At 28.5% G+C, this 17,828-nt stretch overlaps 1 protein-coding gene across 2 annotated transcripts in view; it reads right to left on the reverse strand.

Annotated features, from left to right (window-relative positions):
• The window catches only part of LOC107455319 (potassium voltage-gated channel protein Shaker), a 657,874-nt gene that overhangs the window by 424,760 nt on the left and 215,286 nt on the right, over positions 1-17,828 (reverse strand). The window contains exon 1 of one of the 2 annotated variants that reach the window (XM_071182262.1): positions 2,103-2,651. The exons of the other annotated variant lie outside the window; for it this stretch is intronic. Within the exon in view, the coding sequence (XP_071038363.1) occupies positions 2,103-2,146 (44 nt within the window). The 5' untranslated portion in view covers positions 2,147-2,651. Of the gene's footprint in view, positions 1-2,102; positions 2,652-17,828 lie in introns of those variants that run through there. 2 annotated transcript variants of the gene reach the window in all.

Below are 17,828 nucleotides of genomic sequence, written 5' to 3' on the forward strand. Positions count from 1 at the left end.
TGTCAAAATTTGAAATGAAATATGTAATATTTGGGAGGATATTTTGAAGAATACCGTTGTATTTTGAAATAACTCTCCACTTTTAATAAAAGTTTTAGAGAAAAGTGTTGCAACTCAAAGTACCTTAACTTATTTTGAAATTACCACAAAATTAGAAATGCTACAAGAATCTGGCCTGGTTCATTAAAAAATGTAAAGAAACAGAGCTTTTTTAAAGTAAACTATTTTGTAATAGTCGCCATAGCTTTGAGTCAACCTGCGGTGGAAGGCTTTTATGTTCATATTTTACATTTATGACATGATCAAATAAACGATTGAAATTGCTTAAAAGAATAAAATAATGATATCAAAAGAGGAGATAAAACAGGAAAAATACACAACATCTAATAAAATCGCCACGATTTGAAGAGAACTTGCTTGCCTAACCGACATTTGATTCCGACAAACGATTTCGCCTTGTCGGATACGACATAATCGTTATCGTATCGGTGAGTGGAAAAGCGCTCCGTTGCTGACCATGTATTTTACTTGACCCTATGTCGTTCGCCGACAATCGGATCCGTTTTGTCGTTATCGTGTCGTGTAATGAAAAAGCGCCCTAACGAGATCATCGCCAACAAAACCAATTATTTTTATTTTTTGAAATGCCGGATGCTATTTAAGTAAAGTATGAAATAATCTTCCTGATGAGGTTATTATGCAAATGATGTGCATGTTACTGTGAATGACCGAAATCGGTGGTTGTTGACTTTCACCGGTGAATGTTGACAATCAAATTAGTCGCTTTGGTGAATGTCCGAAATATTTATTACATCCGATTTGATATTAATTTATTCGTGGATATAATTACATTTATTCGATATTTTAATACTTACTGACGATAGATTAGAACAAACATCAGTGTTTGGAGTATCGGGCAAATATATACCGGGCAATGGCACTTGACCTTAAAAAAAAATCAGTGTAGGGTATACCGGGCAGTGGCACTTGACCTTAAGAAAACACCAGTGTAGGATGTACCGGGCAAATGTATACCGGGTAATGGCACTTAACCAGACCTAGTATGACTAGACCTTTGGTAAATGTCCGAAATATATACTAGGTCTAGTGCCACTTTTGCTATAGCTTAAATATTAAAAAAAATTAAACAAAGCGTTTGAATCAATTTTAAACTGATAACGAAATTATTGCTTTAAAATTAAAAAAATAATAATAAAAACTGCGCCAGATAAGAGTAATTGAAGTAGTTGCTTTATACAGCGCATCTGCGGAAATTTTTTTTTAAAAAAATTATCCTGGTGCATCTAAAAATGGATGAATATCCCAAGACACCACTGTGTTTTGATTTTCGATTTGATTCGAAGGTTTTTAATTTATAATTAATTTTTAAAAAAAATATTTGCTTCGATTTTAATCAATTTTAAATGTTAAAAAAAACTGTAAATACACGAATATAGAATACACATCATAGTGTTTTGTGTTTGATTTCAGTAAGGAAATTCTTTAAGTTTAAGTACTTGATCTGGTAAGTTTTTAATATTTTGTGACTTGGCTCTAACTAACAAATATCTTATAGGTTACCTATTAAAAAATGTTTCAATTTGCTTTACATATTTTTCGTACAATAAAACCAACTTAATTGAACGTAAAAAGGAATACTAATAATTAAATATCAAATTCCGTGCATGTGTATATTTTTTATATAATTATTTAAATTCATATAAATAATTTTTTTTATAATTTTTAATTTGGTACAAAATATTAATTTTTTACATTATTAGAAAAAAACTATAGATTTTATTACATATTTCGCGCAAAAATATTACTGGGTGAAATATAAGAAATAAATTTCTATATATAACATATCAAGAAATAAAATTTTTAATTTCTTTTAATAATTGACTAAATTAAATATCATATAATCCCGAAGAATAATACAATTTATGCATTATGAATTATTCTATGGTTTTAGAGTTCTAAAAAAAATATAAGACTTTATTTGTTTACTTTCTCTTTGCAGAAATTATTCTTCTTCATCCATTTTGCAACCAAAAACTGCATTGCAAAGACCGAAAATAAACTTTTTTTCTAAATTTACTTACCTTGAAAAATGCTCTGCCAACGCATATTCCGTCACAGCAAACATTTCAGTAACAACTTATTTTTGAAAAACAAGTTTTCACGTCGAAATCTTCCGTTGTCGTGAAAACCGGGGAAAGTCACATTTTTCTTTTTAACATAGATGAACATTAGAAACAAGAAAAAGATTTATATATCCATGCGTTATCCATATTCGAGACGGATCAGGAAAATATATTTCAAATCGGTTGAATTTTTTTACACATTTCTTTCGTTCTAATTCATTTTCGGCAGACGAGAACTTCAAAGCAAATATTATTTAAAAGCAGACGATATTTATATAAAATTTAAAAGCACACGTCAAACTAAGATAAATATAAAAAATGCTTGATGGCAGAAAAATAAAACGCTGAAAATAGCTAAACTTCTGATTTTTCAACTATTTTTTTTAGCACCGGAATTGAATCTTTATTTACTTTCCTCAATCTGTGTCAGTAGTAATAGAAAGTTGAGGAGAACGATGGCGGGAAAAACGGGCTTTTGCGGCTCTATTGCTCCCTATAAACGGAGACGACTGCGGAAAATGAGCACGTGATTCCATGCGAGCCTTTCTAGGTTTCACAAAGTTTACAGCGCCGCTCTGCGACTGGAAGCACTTTGACGCAAATTAAATGCAACAGCCCCTGTGCACTTGAAATCTGAGTTTTCTTTGTATATATATATTTTTACTTTAATTTGCAAACTATTTTGCATTTTTTGTGCATTGATGCAGAAAACAAAAGTCAGAACACAATGTAAAAAATGATTCTTTATTGCATGAATATCCATATGTTTTTCAATATCAATGACTACACGCATCTCTTTTTTTTCTTAACACTGACAATGAACCAGTAATTCCCTTGCTTGAGATGTAATAAACGTAAAAGTCAATGTGGAGAAATCGAATTTCATTTCTAAACTTGCTTTTTAAACTAGACTGGTTTTTTTTTTTTTTTTTTAATTGTCGTACTTTTTGGCAGAGACAATTTCAAAAAAAATCATACAGTAACATTTCTAATTAAAACCATTAAACATAATTAAGCATAAATTTGATGTTATAGGAAATATGTTGTAATTGTACTTTGGGGCATGCCTTAAGGTTCAAAACATGTATGATTCTTAATAATTCCGAAGCTTTTGCTTGAAGAAAATACGTTATAATCTTTCGTAATTTTTTTATGTATTGAAAATATTACCTCTCCCAAGAATATGATAAGTTAATGAGTAATTACAATAGTTTGATTATTTTTTATAATTTCCATATTGAAATACATTTATTTGGGAGCAATGAACTTTTTTTACGAGTAATTAAATTTTGCACGGCAATAGCTTTCATAAGGGTATTTTGGTTCGATAATTATTTTTTTCTCAGTTAGCTCTTTGTGTTCCAGACCCAATTAAAATATATTATTTTAAAAATTTTAATATGTTTCTTCTTCAATTTTATGAAAGTATTTAGAAAAAATTTAAATATTCGTTCTCCTTACTGCACCCGTAAAAATACTAATATTTGCATTATTTAATCGCGATCGAGGGTTCTGGACAACCAAATATTAGTATCCATCATTCCTTTTGCAATAAAAAGTATAAAAAACTATTCGCAATAAATACTTGAGATTTCTCAATTTATCGTGCAGATTCTGCATCGAATGTTTTAATATGAACTGTTGAAAAAGAGAATCTCTATTTGTTGTATATGCAATTCTAAAAAATGGAAAAAAACCTGAAAAACCTTTGATCTGATGATCGGATCTTCACCGATAAAAAAATATGGTCAAGGCTACCAATAAAAACCAGTTAAAATATAATAAAACTTGAGAGATAATGAATATAATAAAACGAGACAAACAATATGGTCAAGACTAACTGTAAAACCAGTTAAAATATAATAAAACTTTATCTATAAAGTTTTTGTATCTCTTCGTAATCGTAGTAGTATTTCTGTCATAAGAACTTATAACATATTTCAGAAGTACAAATAGCAGAAATACAATCATAATACGAAGAAATTGGAATAAATAGTAGAAAAACGTTATAAATATTTCTGATGATATCTTAAATTGATAAACGTAAAAATCACCAGGAGAAAATTAACGTAAACGTTTCTTCATATTTAAATGTATATACATCTAATTGTGACAGCTTTCAAAAAGCGGAAGAAAGTAAAATGATCTGAAGAGCGGAAGCGGTAAATGATATATTTTTAATAAATATAAACATGACGTTCGTAATCCACTTCCTGATATGTAGTCTTAGCAGCTATATCAAAACGAAGTTAAAATTATAATCCCGTCTAGAGCACAAATTAAGGAAAAAAACAGTTTTTTTATAAAAATGTGACGAATCATGCATGAGAAAGGCGAGACTAAGAGCATCAAGAATTTTTTGATTGCCAGACAGATTCTAGAAAAGGGTAAAAGTACTTGCTAAAAACGTCTACAAGTTTCATATAGTCTTAAACATATTTTTGATGTTTTTATTTCTGACTACCTCAGATTGGACAAATTTGATAACGGTTTCATTTTTATTATCGCTTAAATATTAATAAGTTACCCCCATTATACATATTTTTTGGATTATAAGACTTTGGGCCTTGGATTATTTACATCTTTTGGATAAAATTTCAAATCTTATAATAAGGGTCATCATTACGGAACATATTTTCAAAAACACAATCGCTCTTCATATAAGCTTCTATTTAAGACAAAGCTTTGTCTAAGAGTTCCCTTGTCTTTAGAGTTGCATTCAAAATTACAATGCTGCATCAGTGGAAACTCTATGTAAAATGGTTGTTTAAAACAACTTTAAATCAATGTATGAAAAAAATGCTTAACTCTAAATTTGAATTCAACCCTGATGCATTCATTGATTTATGCGTAAAAACTACACCTTTAAAACAAAAATCAGTTTTGAAACTACTATTTGCAGTACACTCTGAAACAGTGATTTGAAATACTTCGACACTATAAGAATATTCTAAAACGTCTTGCCTTATTTCAAGCAATGTTCCTTGAAATATTGAAAACTGACTTTCTATGGAAAGGTTTTAAAATTCTTTGGACATGTTTCATGTTATTCCCTAGAAGGTTGCCGACTTTCAATAGGAAGGCTTTTGAATTGTTATGAAAGATTCCTGCTTTTTCCAAGAAGGTTACTGATAAAAACTGAGTCTCATTAGATGCCTATTATATTCCAAAAACATTCCTGAATTCATTATATTGTGTAGCATTTACTAAGATAATTTCCAACTAAAGAATACTTGAGAGAAGTAAACATATAACTCTAAAGATCTCCCTTCTACATTTCAGGAGGCTTATTAACTGATACTCCTGTAGTCGTAATCATGTTTCGTGTTCTCATTATAATAATATAATAAAACTGCCGTTGAACAGCTAACCAAATTCTGAGTTTAAGACTGTCAATTCTAAACTCCGTAGCCAGCCTCGTAAATTTGAACGCATCCCCGAAGACAAGGGAGCTTCTGAACCAAGAAATGAAACAAACTAGCTTTGGTTGAGGGCTTTTTGATGGAACGAAACAGCATTTTGCGTTACATGGAGAAGAAAAGCTCAGAAACCTCCAATGGTTAGCCTTACGGGAAGAGGACTTCAACCAATGATACATTTATCATTAAGGATTTTTTTACGTTGGCACTGCGGTCAGTACGAGTCAGGGGCTTAATTTATATCAACCTGCCACCTTTGGGATTCGAACCTACTTCACCTTATTTTCATATCCACTATCATTGGAAAGCAAATTCTCTATCCCCTGAGCTACCACGATTTTTTTCAGTAATATATAGAATGAATTTAAAAATTTAAAACCTTTATCAAATGGAAAATCAAGCATGCTTATTTCTCCAAAAGTATTTATGATTGTTACGATATTGCCAGAATTGATTTTTAATATTTTAAATGCTTGTAAATATCTATAAAATTTAAAACTAAGCGAAAAGTTACAGAATCAAAGAAATTATATTTTTGAAAAGCTCGACATTCCCTAAAGCATTATGAAAATTTACAAAACTCACTTTCGTAGAAAATATTGTTTTTAATTTTCACTTAGAAAGTTTTCTTTCCTTCATCTTTTCAATTTACTGAAATTCGAAAGAAATTTAAAGTAACTGTTCATCACTTTTACCGAATATATGTTAATTAGTTTTGCTCAATTTGAGCTTGTTAATTTGCTTTTTTTATACATAGAGAGGAAGGAATTTTAAACAGAGTTTCATTTTTAATGTTCCATTTTCTAATTTCATTAGTCCTATTAACCAATTTCGTGGGGTGCTCATTTAAGCTAACACACTTTTACATTATTATCTGTAATGGAAAAACTGCACATCTCTGTGAACTTAGTCGTAATGCCTATTTTTATGACGAAGTAAGATAATTTGCAGATAAATCTACAACAAGACAAACCATTGTGAATAAATTGAAGATGCTTATTAGTACATTTGCTTTGTACTGCGATCTTTCGTAAATGGTTGTACAGATGCTATGAGTAAGGGGACAGAGATAATTACACCTATTCGTAATATGAAGTCGGAAGACAACTTGTAGATGTTTATAAAACAATACCATTGGCACAACTTTAAAGACAGATGAGCCTATTTTTAATAAGTAGCTTTATGTATCGTGAGAATATTTCATAGATAATTCGGCAACGATTAATACCAATTCAGCAAATAGCTGATTCAACCACGATTAATATCAATTCAGCAACGATATGCACCAATTCAGCGTATTGATATTACAGCAAGTAAGATAATTAGTAGCTAATTCTACAACAAGTCAGACGATTGCTAACAAATTAAAAATGCTTATTAGTACGCTTGTTTTTGCTTTGTACTATGATATTTCGCAAATGGCTGTACGGATGCTATGGGTAAGGGTACAAAGATAAGTACGCCTAATACCAATAATGAATAATAATACCTTTTCAACACATATTTCAAAAATCATTAATACCGATTCAGCATATTGATATTTCAGTTCGTATAAATAATTCATGAATGATTCGGCATATAAATATTTCAGCAAGTATAGATATCATGTTTCCATTTTTTTATGGATAATTCAGCAACAATAATTATAAAAGCAGCGTTTTAATGATAGGAAATATTTTTGCGTATATAATTATACAATTATTACTGTTACGGAGAAGCTTGCTCTCTCTAGTAATACGCTTTTTTCCTTTGTTATGCCAAGATATTTTGTAAATAATTTCACAACTATGAATACGCTTTATAAATGCGTGAACTGATAATTCATAGACTCCTGCACTTATTAACTCGTGTTAGATATATATATTATTGGTAGCGTTATATATATTATTGGCACATGAAGATTTTTTGGTAGACAGTCCTGCAAGAATTATTACCAATCCTGATAAATCGTAGACTTTGATACGATTTGTAACGCTTGTTTTAAGGAGTGACAATAATTACACTACACTATACAAAAGAGAATATAGCATTTTTATAGGGCACAATGAACTATTGAAAAGAGGGGAAGACGGATCGAAAATTTCTGTTGATATTTGCTAAACTATCGAGGCATCTATTCACTCGATACCTTCATGAATAACATATTTGAGGTCACTAATGGTTTTGGAATTGTGTTTGTAAATTTTGTTTTTAATAGCTCCAAGGATTTAAATCAGAGTTTGACGATCGATAGAAGCTGTGACTGTGCAATATTTTGCACTCTCGCTTCTGTTGCGTGATCAAGTGCACATTTCAAAAACGTGTTTTGTTATATCTAAAATGAATATCAATTTCATAATATGAATATATTAAGCTTGCATATACGTGCTTGCTAAACAAGTAAAATTATTTAACCCGAAGATGACCAAATGGGGTCATTTAGCCACTTTAACACAGATTTTTGATAAATATTTACATAAATAAAAATTATAATGCTATCAATATTTTTCTAGCTTAGTTTTATACAGTATTATGAATATCCCTGAAGTTGTTTATTTAATTAAGAGCAAATTTAGTAATTAGAAATTTTCGTTTTAATATGAGGCCACTAAATAATTCTTACTGGTTTTTAATATTTTTAAGAAATGAGAAGAGACTAGTTTTATATATGGCCGATGATAGTTATTTTAGATATCTGTCTAACACATAAGATTTAATAATATAGCAAATACCAGTCACTGGTGGAGCTGAACCAAAAAGAAGTACCAGCTGCATATTTGTAATAGGCTATGATGGTTTCATATGTGCCTAAACAAAACAGAGAAGTATTCATGCTTTCAATCCATAGCTTTTATTTGGATTTTAACATGACTTCAAACTCTTGTAATTCTTGGAAGAAGTAAACGTGAAGATCTTGGACCGATTGGTTTGCAAGTATTGATGCTCATGTAATACTAAAAGATGGGCACTTTGCTTATCTTTTCATATATCATTAATATAGTAGCACATTAATTTTGTTTACTAGCTAATTTTAAGACAATGAGGAAGGTATATTTTTTTGAAGGAAACTATCAATTTAAGTACGACCTTAATAAACAGAAGAAAAAAATTCTGGTAAAGTTACCGTACTGTGTCATTAGAGTAAAGTTACGGTAATGACATTTCTAGTTTAAAAAAAACATAATTCTGCATAATAATCCAAAATATATGGTATTTAAAACATTTATCAGGCAATTTTTTCGTTCATAGAGTAACTGTTTGCTGGAAATTCTGATTTTTAAAATTGTAGCCCTTATTATCCCACATTTCTTAAAAAATACAAAACTGAAAAGTATATTTAACTGAATAAATGGTTTTAATGCCAGTCTTTAAGGTATTGCAATAAAATTACAAAATTCTACCTAATTTTCCAAATTTCATCGCATATTATAAAACCATATTTCAATGATAATTTTTCCAAAATCATTACCAAAATTTCAGATTCATATGTATGAAATATTGAATACCGGTTAGAGTATAAATGTCAAAAATTAAAAACATAAATTGTCAAGTTTTCCACGTCAAGTAAAATATTACTGTTAAATAATATATTACCATTGAAACATTGTACTCTATTAAAACCCAAGTCTAAAATATAAAATATTAAAATTAGGGTTTTTTTCAATTATTATATATGTAAGTGTTTAATGTAATTATTGTGATTTAAAATATTATTTTTTAAACGAAATAAGATAAATTTTATAAAAAGAATTATTTTGCAAAAATATTCAGCAATAAATTCGAAAGTTTTGCTTAAATATATTTCTTGCACGATATATGAATGCCGTGCTATCTGAGTATTAACCCTTAAATTTTGGAGTGAAAACCTTCGATTTAGAGTTTTATTATTTAAGATTTTACCATTTGTAAATTTGTATGATATGCGAGGATGGAATTGTTTTTTTTTCCCTTCTAAATATGAGGAATTTATGAGGTAAATGTAAATAATATTCATATTCTTCTGCATGCAAAAGAAATGCGGATTCTTACTCTGCTTTTTCTGTTTTCTTTTTTTTTTTATTATTTCTAATAGCATTTGAATTTTAAATTTTAGTAGTTCTATACTTACGTAAAATGAAGTGTATGATTACCAAACGTGAAATTAATCATAAAAAATTAAACTCTTTTAACCTATTCTTATACTCTTTCTTCGGTTTAAAAAAAATTTCAATTCTTAAAATTAGCCATGTTTTCAGATTAATTGAAAGTCTCAAAAATCAGTTGTGACTATACAGTGCCAAATACATCATAAAATCATTCCTGATATGTACAGGTGAAACTAGCCTGAAAACTATGCCTTGCTCTTAAACCAAAAGGAGAAGAAAGAATGTTAATACAGTAAGTCATAGCTGAGACGGAATTAAATTTATCTGGAAAAAAGAATATGTTTTGGTGATGGATTGATGGATGTTTAATATTTTGGTAGGATATAAAATATTATTCCAGAAAATTATTTCTAAATTTTTCAGACTTTCTTCGTTTTTTGATAAATGACGTTACAATCAGACATTTCATAATAAATCGAAATAAATTTTTATTCTATATATGCTATTTCATAAGATGTCTTTTAAATTGGAACTTTTCAAGAAAGATTTTAACAACATTCCGAAAGTTTCACATGAGTTAGAGTATAAATAGAACTCAAAGTGTGAGATATAAGTGAAAGTTTGAGCATCGAGGAAGCTGAAGAGAATGATTGTTATATATATATAGAACAGTTCAAATAGTAAATCTAAAACCATGTATGAACTGTAAATAATTTTGGGATGTGAAGCTTTTTCTGAAACATAAATAGACTTTTTATCCCGTTCATGTATGCAAACAAGCAATTAAAGTTAGTTATAAAATTATATATAAATTGAAATTAAAATAATTTTTTTTAATATGATTTTTAATTTTTCTTTTCAAACATTTGTAAATACCATTTTTAAAATTTAATTAAATTCTGAAAAGCGAGTTTTATTTTCCATTTAGAAATATCTACAGTTCTGATTATTATTTCTAAAATGAAACAAGTTGGTTAATTATTTTAGTTAAAAAAAAAATTTAAGAAAATTTCATATTTTTGATACATAATAGAGCTAAGTTTTTCAAACCTGTCAGAATTCTCTAAAAACTCTCTAAATCCACTCTTCATACTCTTTTGATGGATACCAATTAATATATCATCACGAACAGCGATTAAATACAACAAATACATAATAATTTCCTTTAATATATAAAATTTTTGTAAATAATGAATAAAATAATTTGCACATTTTAATTGCGAGAACATTTAGGCTATGGATAACGATCGTTATCAAAGACCTCGTATGCTTTTTCATTTTAACATTTTCTAAAATCATACATAAAAGGTAGTGATTACGAAACACATTGTCAAAAAATCAATATATATACACATATATATATAAATTGAAGTTCAAAATGAAAATAATGCAAAGCAAAATTACAGACATATGAAAAAAAGGTGGGAAAAAAAATAATATTAATAAAATAACAAACAACTAGGGGGGGGGGGTGATAATAATAATAAAAATCCGAAAAAAAGGATAATTTTTTTTTTTAAAAATCCGGAAAATAAAAGATACATTCTTTTCATCAGCCCACACGATTATATCCGCAAAGTGAGCTTATGAGTTCTATTTACTTGCAGCTTATGTGCAATAAATGAAACTTATTGTTTTTCTTAATTTTCTTCGTGTTTTTTTGTGTTTATTTATTTTGCTGTATATATGTATGCATGTATATATATATAAATATATATATATGTANTATATATATATTGAATGATTTTTTGACATATATATAGAAAGATAGATATTTATTATAATTATGAACAAACTTTTACTCTCGATATTTAAACTTAACATAAAAACGAGTCTAAAAGTATAAACATTTCTTGTCAGACTTACATATCATAAAATCTTTCTAACTTTTTTTCTATATTTATCATGATAAAAAAGATGAACTGATCATAAAATGATATATCATTTCATAAGAAAGAATATATAGTATCTAAAAATGTCAATTTAGTGTTGACATATCTGATGTATATATGTTCCACGAAGGGATACATTCTAAAGAATAAAGCTAAAGAAAATCGTCTTTCCTCCCTAACTGAAAGCGGAATATTTTCGTTTCCCCGGTATTGGGCTTTTCAATTTTGTCTTTTTATCATAAAATAAACAGAAAATGAAACGACGAAGTATTACGGTCTGGTTAAGAGTAAAACTCTTGATATATTTTTTTTATTTCAAAATTTTCCGAACTTTAAAAAAAAAGAAAACGTTATCCCTTAGTACGTTTTCATAGAAAAAAAATAACGTGTAAAAATAATGTTATTTTGACGTTATGAAAAAATCATAAACGCAGCTTTCTTTAACGCTTTGTGAATACGATATTTCATTATTTATGAGCATTGTTATTGTCTCTTTATTAAGATATTTTTATCAATGATAATTATTTTCAATTTATTGTTATTTTAACTAAACATCTGATTAATACATAAATTTTAATGATTGATGAAAAGTGATTATTAATTATATGTTCCTTTAATTAAACGTCTTGTTAAAAGTAGTAAAAAGTGATAACCAACATTTCTGAAGTTTTAGAGAAAAATATATTTTTCTGTCACATACACTACAGAGATGGGTAGCTTCTCATGAAAATAAACTGGCATACTCTATCCTATTTCATTTTCTGATACTTAAAATCAAATTTCAGATGTACTCAGATCTAATCAAAATACGGATCTAATTTAAAATAATTTCAGATAATTGTCGAAGATATTTCTTTGATGTTGTTGTTGCTGCTAATTTATGTCGCACTAGATCTGCACAATGGGCTATTGGAGACGGTCTGGGAAACTTCCCGGAGGATGAACCGCAGACATGCCATTACAATTTTGATCCTCTGCCGAGGGGATGGCACCCCCGCTTCGGTAGCCCAACCACCTGCTCGCGAAGTCGAGCACTTTACGGCAGCATAGTTTAACGAGGACCCATACCGCACACCCTTGGTCGCTACGCAGACTGATCCAAGTGGTCACCCACCCGCACACTGACCGTAGCCAGTGATGCTTGACTTCGGTGATCTGCTGGGAACCGTGTCTTAACGATCAGTCCACTGCGGGACGATATTTCTTTGAAGAAGATAAATTAAATGTTATTTTGATGTGTGTTATTACTTTTTGCATCTAAAGTCTTTAATTATAAATTTCCAAAGCCTTCAACTTAAATATGCAGAATTCCTTCAACTTAAAATCAGCTCATTAAATTTTAAAATTTATAAATTTACAACAAGTTGTATTCAATTAATGTGTATTAGTAATTAATAAATTCCAATACGAGAAAATCAAGCCAAATTTTTGTTTCGCAGCCATCCTCAAAAGTAAGAAATTGAAGGTAGTACATATACTATTTACTACTCCCCACGTTAAAGCCGAAGTCGATTTTATTTACTATCAGGTGGAACTTAGTAAAAAATGAAAAAAAAAACATAGTGAACTATGAGCTACACTTTTAAACAAAAACGGTACTTACGTATTAACGCAACCAGGCAAAAATTCGCATAAATCGCCAAATTTGGCGTAAGTAGAAAAAATTGAAATAAATTTTTTTTTATAAAACAAAGTATTTTATAAACAAAATTATAAGCATATATTTTAATAACCTTTTAGATTACATATTATTTCGACATCACATAGTGCATTATTTCTCATAACAAATACAGTTTTTTATATTATTTTGTTTTAAACTATAAGATTTAAAATATAAGATTTGCTTTCCAAAATACAGTTTCATTTTATGAGAATTTTTACAAGTACGTTCGTTCGGTATAATTCCATATCCCTGTAACAATTCAACAGCATCTTTTTCACTCGCAGGCAGATCCCAAATACCTATAGTTAAAGTATTTCACGGCATTCAATCTAACCAGTAAGCAAAATAATTTGTTTACGAAAAACCACGTATAACACGTAGGGTTGCCGTAAGTAGGGTCGCCAAATTTGGCGTAAGTAGGGAATTTTTATGCGAATTTTGGCCTGGTTGCGTTAATACGTAAGTACCACAAAAACTGATACATTTTTATGCAATTAAAATCAACAACAAAAATTATTAGAATTTCTGAAAATGAAATCAAAATTAAAACTCAAAGCTGTTAAACATGTAAAATATTGAAGACCCCGTCAGACTCAACTAAACTATGAATCAAGAAGAAGACTCGAATATTTCGCTTATAATGATCGAATTTAATATTCTAAGTTAATTTAAACTTCAATAAATTGCCTGTTTTATTTTTAAATTATTTAAAACAATTTTTATAATTTCATAATTTGGCGAGAAAGAAAGGCGATTAACTGGCTATTGTGGTTTAGAAACATCTAGCAAACAGATTTGCCATCACTTTAATATCTGTGTCGCTTTTTATCGGCATGTTAGTCTTACCAAAGGCCAGAGGTGAGGTTAAAGAAAAGCATAGATGAGTTTCCTTGGTTGGAATTACTTACAACGTCTATTAAATCATAGTAGTTAAATTTATGAATTAACGGAATAAATGATGGATACTTTTCTTTGCCACAAGAATTTCACATACGGCATTTTGCTATATGGACCAAATTTGTACACCTATAATACACAGTTTTTTTTCTTAGAGAGATTAGTAAGTTAGCTTCATATGATCAATCAATAGTTTAATTTTTTGAAGATTTTACGGATAAAGCAAATGGGAGCTTTATAATTAAATGGCTTAAATTTGATAAAATAAGAGATGGCGGAAAATGCAGAAAATTCTGAAGTTCTAATTATAAACCGATGCCTACCAACAAAAAAGTCAGACAAAAAATTCAGTTAAATTTAGTGTCCTAAAGTTAATTTTCTTTTTATACAAAATCAAAATAATAAAATAAGAAAAACAAAGAATGCTGCCAAAAACATTAATGGTAAGAAAACATCAAAAAATACTGATAAATAATAAGCTAATGGAAAATATAGCAAACCATAAACGAAGTAAACAACCTAAAAAGGATCAATTTTGTATCCTGGCTTCATGACAAACATTTTTGTCGAAAAATAAAGATTTTCTTTTTCTAGGAAGTGAAAGTTTTATTTTTTTTAAAAGGTGCATGTTTGTACATTTCATTTCTCGAACGCATGTTCAAATATAAGTTTTCTTCATATTTTGATCGAGCACTTTTTCCCCTTAGATAGCAGTATAAATATTGAATTTCATTTTTTTTTTCTGCTGGTGCATGAAGGAAAGTTATATTAGTAAAGTTGAAAAATATTATTTTAGGATCTTGAAGAAAAATTGACTACCTGTATTGATTTTCTAATGTCGCAGAATTGATTTAATAAAAAGTTGATGTTTGGTTTTTCGACTATAAAATATATAATTTTTATGAACTGGAAGAAGTTAAATATTATTTTTACATCACCACTATGTTCAAGGACATATTTTGTATGGAGTATTTTCTAAATAGTTCATCAGATAATTTTTCAACATTTACTTGTCATTTAGATTTTAAAAATAACTAGTGGGCTGCGCCCCCTGCTCGCTAACCCCCGAAAATTACTACGCAATCTTAAATGGTTTGCTTCGCAAGCCAAGCTCGCTTCTCTCACTTTTAACTTAGGTGCATTGCAAATTCACAAAATTCTAAGAATTCAAAACAATCATTCAAATCCATATAACAACTTTCTTTTTAAAAAAATTACATCTTTTTATTAAATACTAAGTCATTAAAATAAATTTGAATTCAAATAAAGACTCATTGACTGAGATTCATTTTTCAATGAATAACTAATAACAATAATAAAACAAATAAATTCGTGATATAATTCAAAAATCGTCAAAAAAATTCGTAATATATAAATTCGTGCAAAAAAGCGCTTTCGACAAAATACTGAAATAGAGATCTATCGACAAAGACTACTCACTTCTGCCTAGCTTAATAGTATGAGATTGCCACAGCTGAATTTTTATTTCAGTTTCCATTTTTAAAAGCGAGCCACCTCAGTAGATTTGGCATGTGACATTTTTAGCGTCAATCATTGGTCGATTTTCTAGCGTTGCCATTCGGGGAGTTGTAATGAGGCTTTTTTTATCGCCGTGTAAGAGAAATATATATATATATTATTTTTCCATAAATTAAGCATATTAAATTAAATTTTATCATAAATCTACATTTAAAATCAAAATTTCGCCATCAATCCATTTTGTTAATAATTTATGCAAATAATTTTTATTTAAAAATTTATAAACAGGGGTGAATGCATTTCTCAATTCCATAATTGATAAAAGATTATCTAGAAAAACTTAAGAGGTTACTAATAAAAAAACATAGCATACTATGTCATTTAGTTTAGAAACTTTTGGTTAATTTTTACATGAAGAAAAAATATAAATCAACTCAAATTATGAAGCCGTGTTACTTTAATTGCCGCGATGTAAAAGGTTTTTGATAAACCTCTCAACCTTCCACAACTATTGAATTTACATAATGATATGTAAAGCGACTAAAAGCAATCTAAGTGAATACCCGTTATCACTTCCGATAATTACAGCATAACCATTCTTTTATTTTCTTAATCTTGTTTGCCCAATCAAGAATTTCCAGATTGCGTGTTAACAAGTACTTGATTAATCAATAAATCTTAAGAGCCGTAATTATCTATGCATATTCCTTGAATTAAAGATAAGTTAAATTTATGGTAAGATGTCGGTAATTCTAATATGTGCTTAACTCTCCGTTTTATCTAAAAATAATAATTTTACACCTTCGAAAAAAATCTGAAGTGTCACTTGCCAATCTTATTGACATTTTTATATATGTGGTACTGTTAAAGTGCAATAATCACACAAATTGTCTGAATTCATGTTGGTCTAATTGAAATTAATTTAATCAATTAAATTCTTGTTGGTTTGATAAAATGCGATTTCGGTCATTCTAATTAATGTTTAAGCTCTCCGTTTTGTCTGAAACTAAGACTTTTTGCATCGTCGAAAGGCATTTGAAGTGTAAATAGCCAATGTTATTGAAAATTTTATGTTTGTGGTACTGCTAATTGGCAAAGATAAGCTATTCTACAAATTATCTATTTTCTATTTAATATACAAATTAGCTAAAGTGATCTGTTAAAGTGATGAAAAATTGTTTCATTTATCTAATCATCCATTTAATCTTAAGGTATCCAACTAGGTCTAGAACGTCAATTTTGACAAAAATTTTAATTTTTTTTTTACTCTCCCCTTTTTTTTTTGTCCACGCACTTCTGTTTCTAAAACTGTTTTATTTGTGAAGATTAGCTAACTAGAAATGAAGTTATTTTATTATTGAAGATTAATATTAGCAACATATACCACAAAAAGCTTGAAATGTAAACTTTAAACACGTTTATTGAAAAATCTATTTTTGAGTAAATTTAGCATTTAGCATTCGTAAAACATTATATCTTAAAAACTTACTAAGTAATCAAGTTGAAATTTTTCACAGTTATTAATTAATGCTTTGTGAAGGTAATGACCCACTGATAAATGTGTATATAGCATGATTGTTATTTTAGAGGTTTTTTTCTTAATTACTACCCCAAAAATTTAAAGAATTTTTGTGTTGTAGCATTCAAAAGCTTATAACTTTTAAAATTTTTAAACATTTTCTTAGTTTTGGGTCATTGCTTTCTCCTATGTCATAAAATGATACATGTAAAAGGAAAACTAATTATATTAAGTTCATTTTGTGTTAGAGCGTTTTGCGTTATTCTATTTTTTTGCCGATTTTTTACCAAAAATGTACCATTTTTAATATTTTTTATGTTTGTATCGTTGTTTTATTACTTTAGTAGCAAGTTTTAAGCTATGATGTTTTAAAAAATGTACAAATAATATTACATAACAAAAAATTTAAAAAAAAAGCCTCCGCACCTAGTCGGATACCAATTCTCTAGATAATCACCACAGTATTAACTAGGCACTCATTAACTCGCAAATTTACTTATTAGGCACTCGTTAAAAAAGTTCTTTGTTTGAACAACGCTTTTGCATGCTCAAAATAATATTGTGATTTTTATTTATTTTTCAATATATAGAGAACCAAGATTATACAATGAGACAATTATCAAATTGGAGATAGAAAGGAACATCAATCAATTAAAAAACTATAACACAAAGGTATCAAATTGGTAAATTATTGCAACTAAGAAAATCAACATAATACTACTTATTTATCTTTCAATAACCAAAGTGGCTT

The sequence above is a fragment of the Parasteatoda tepidariorum genome, chromosome 6 (assembly GCF_043381705.1).
Source record: "Parasteatoda tepidariorum isolate YZ-2023 chromosome 6, CAS_Ptep_4.0, whole genome shotgun sequence".
Lineage (NCBI taxonomy): Eukaryota > Metazoa > Arthropoda > Arachnida > Araneae > Theridiidae > Parasteatoda > Parasteatoda tepidariorum.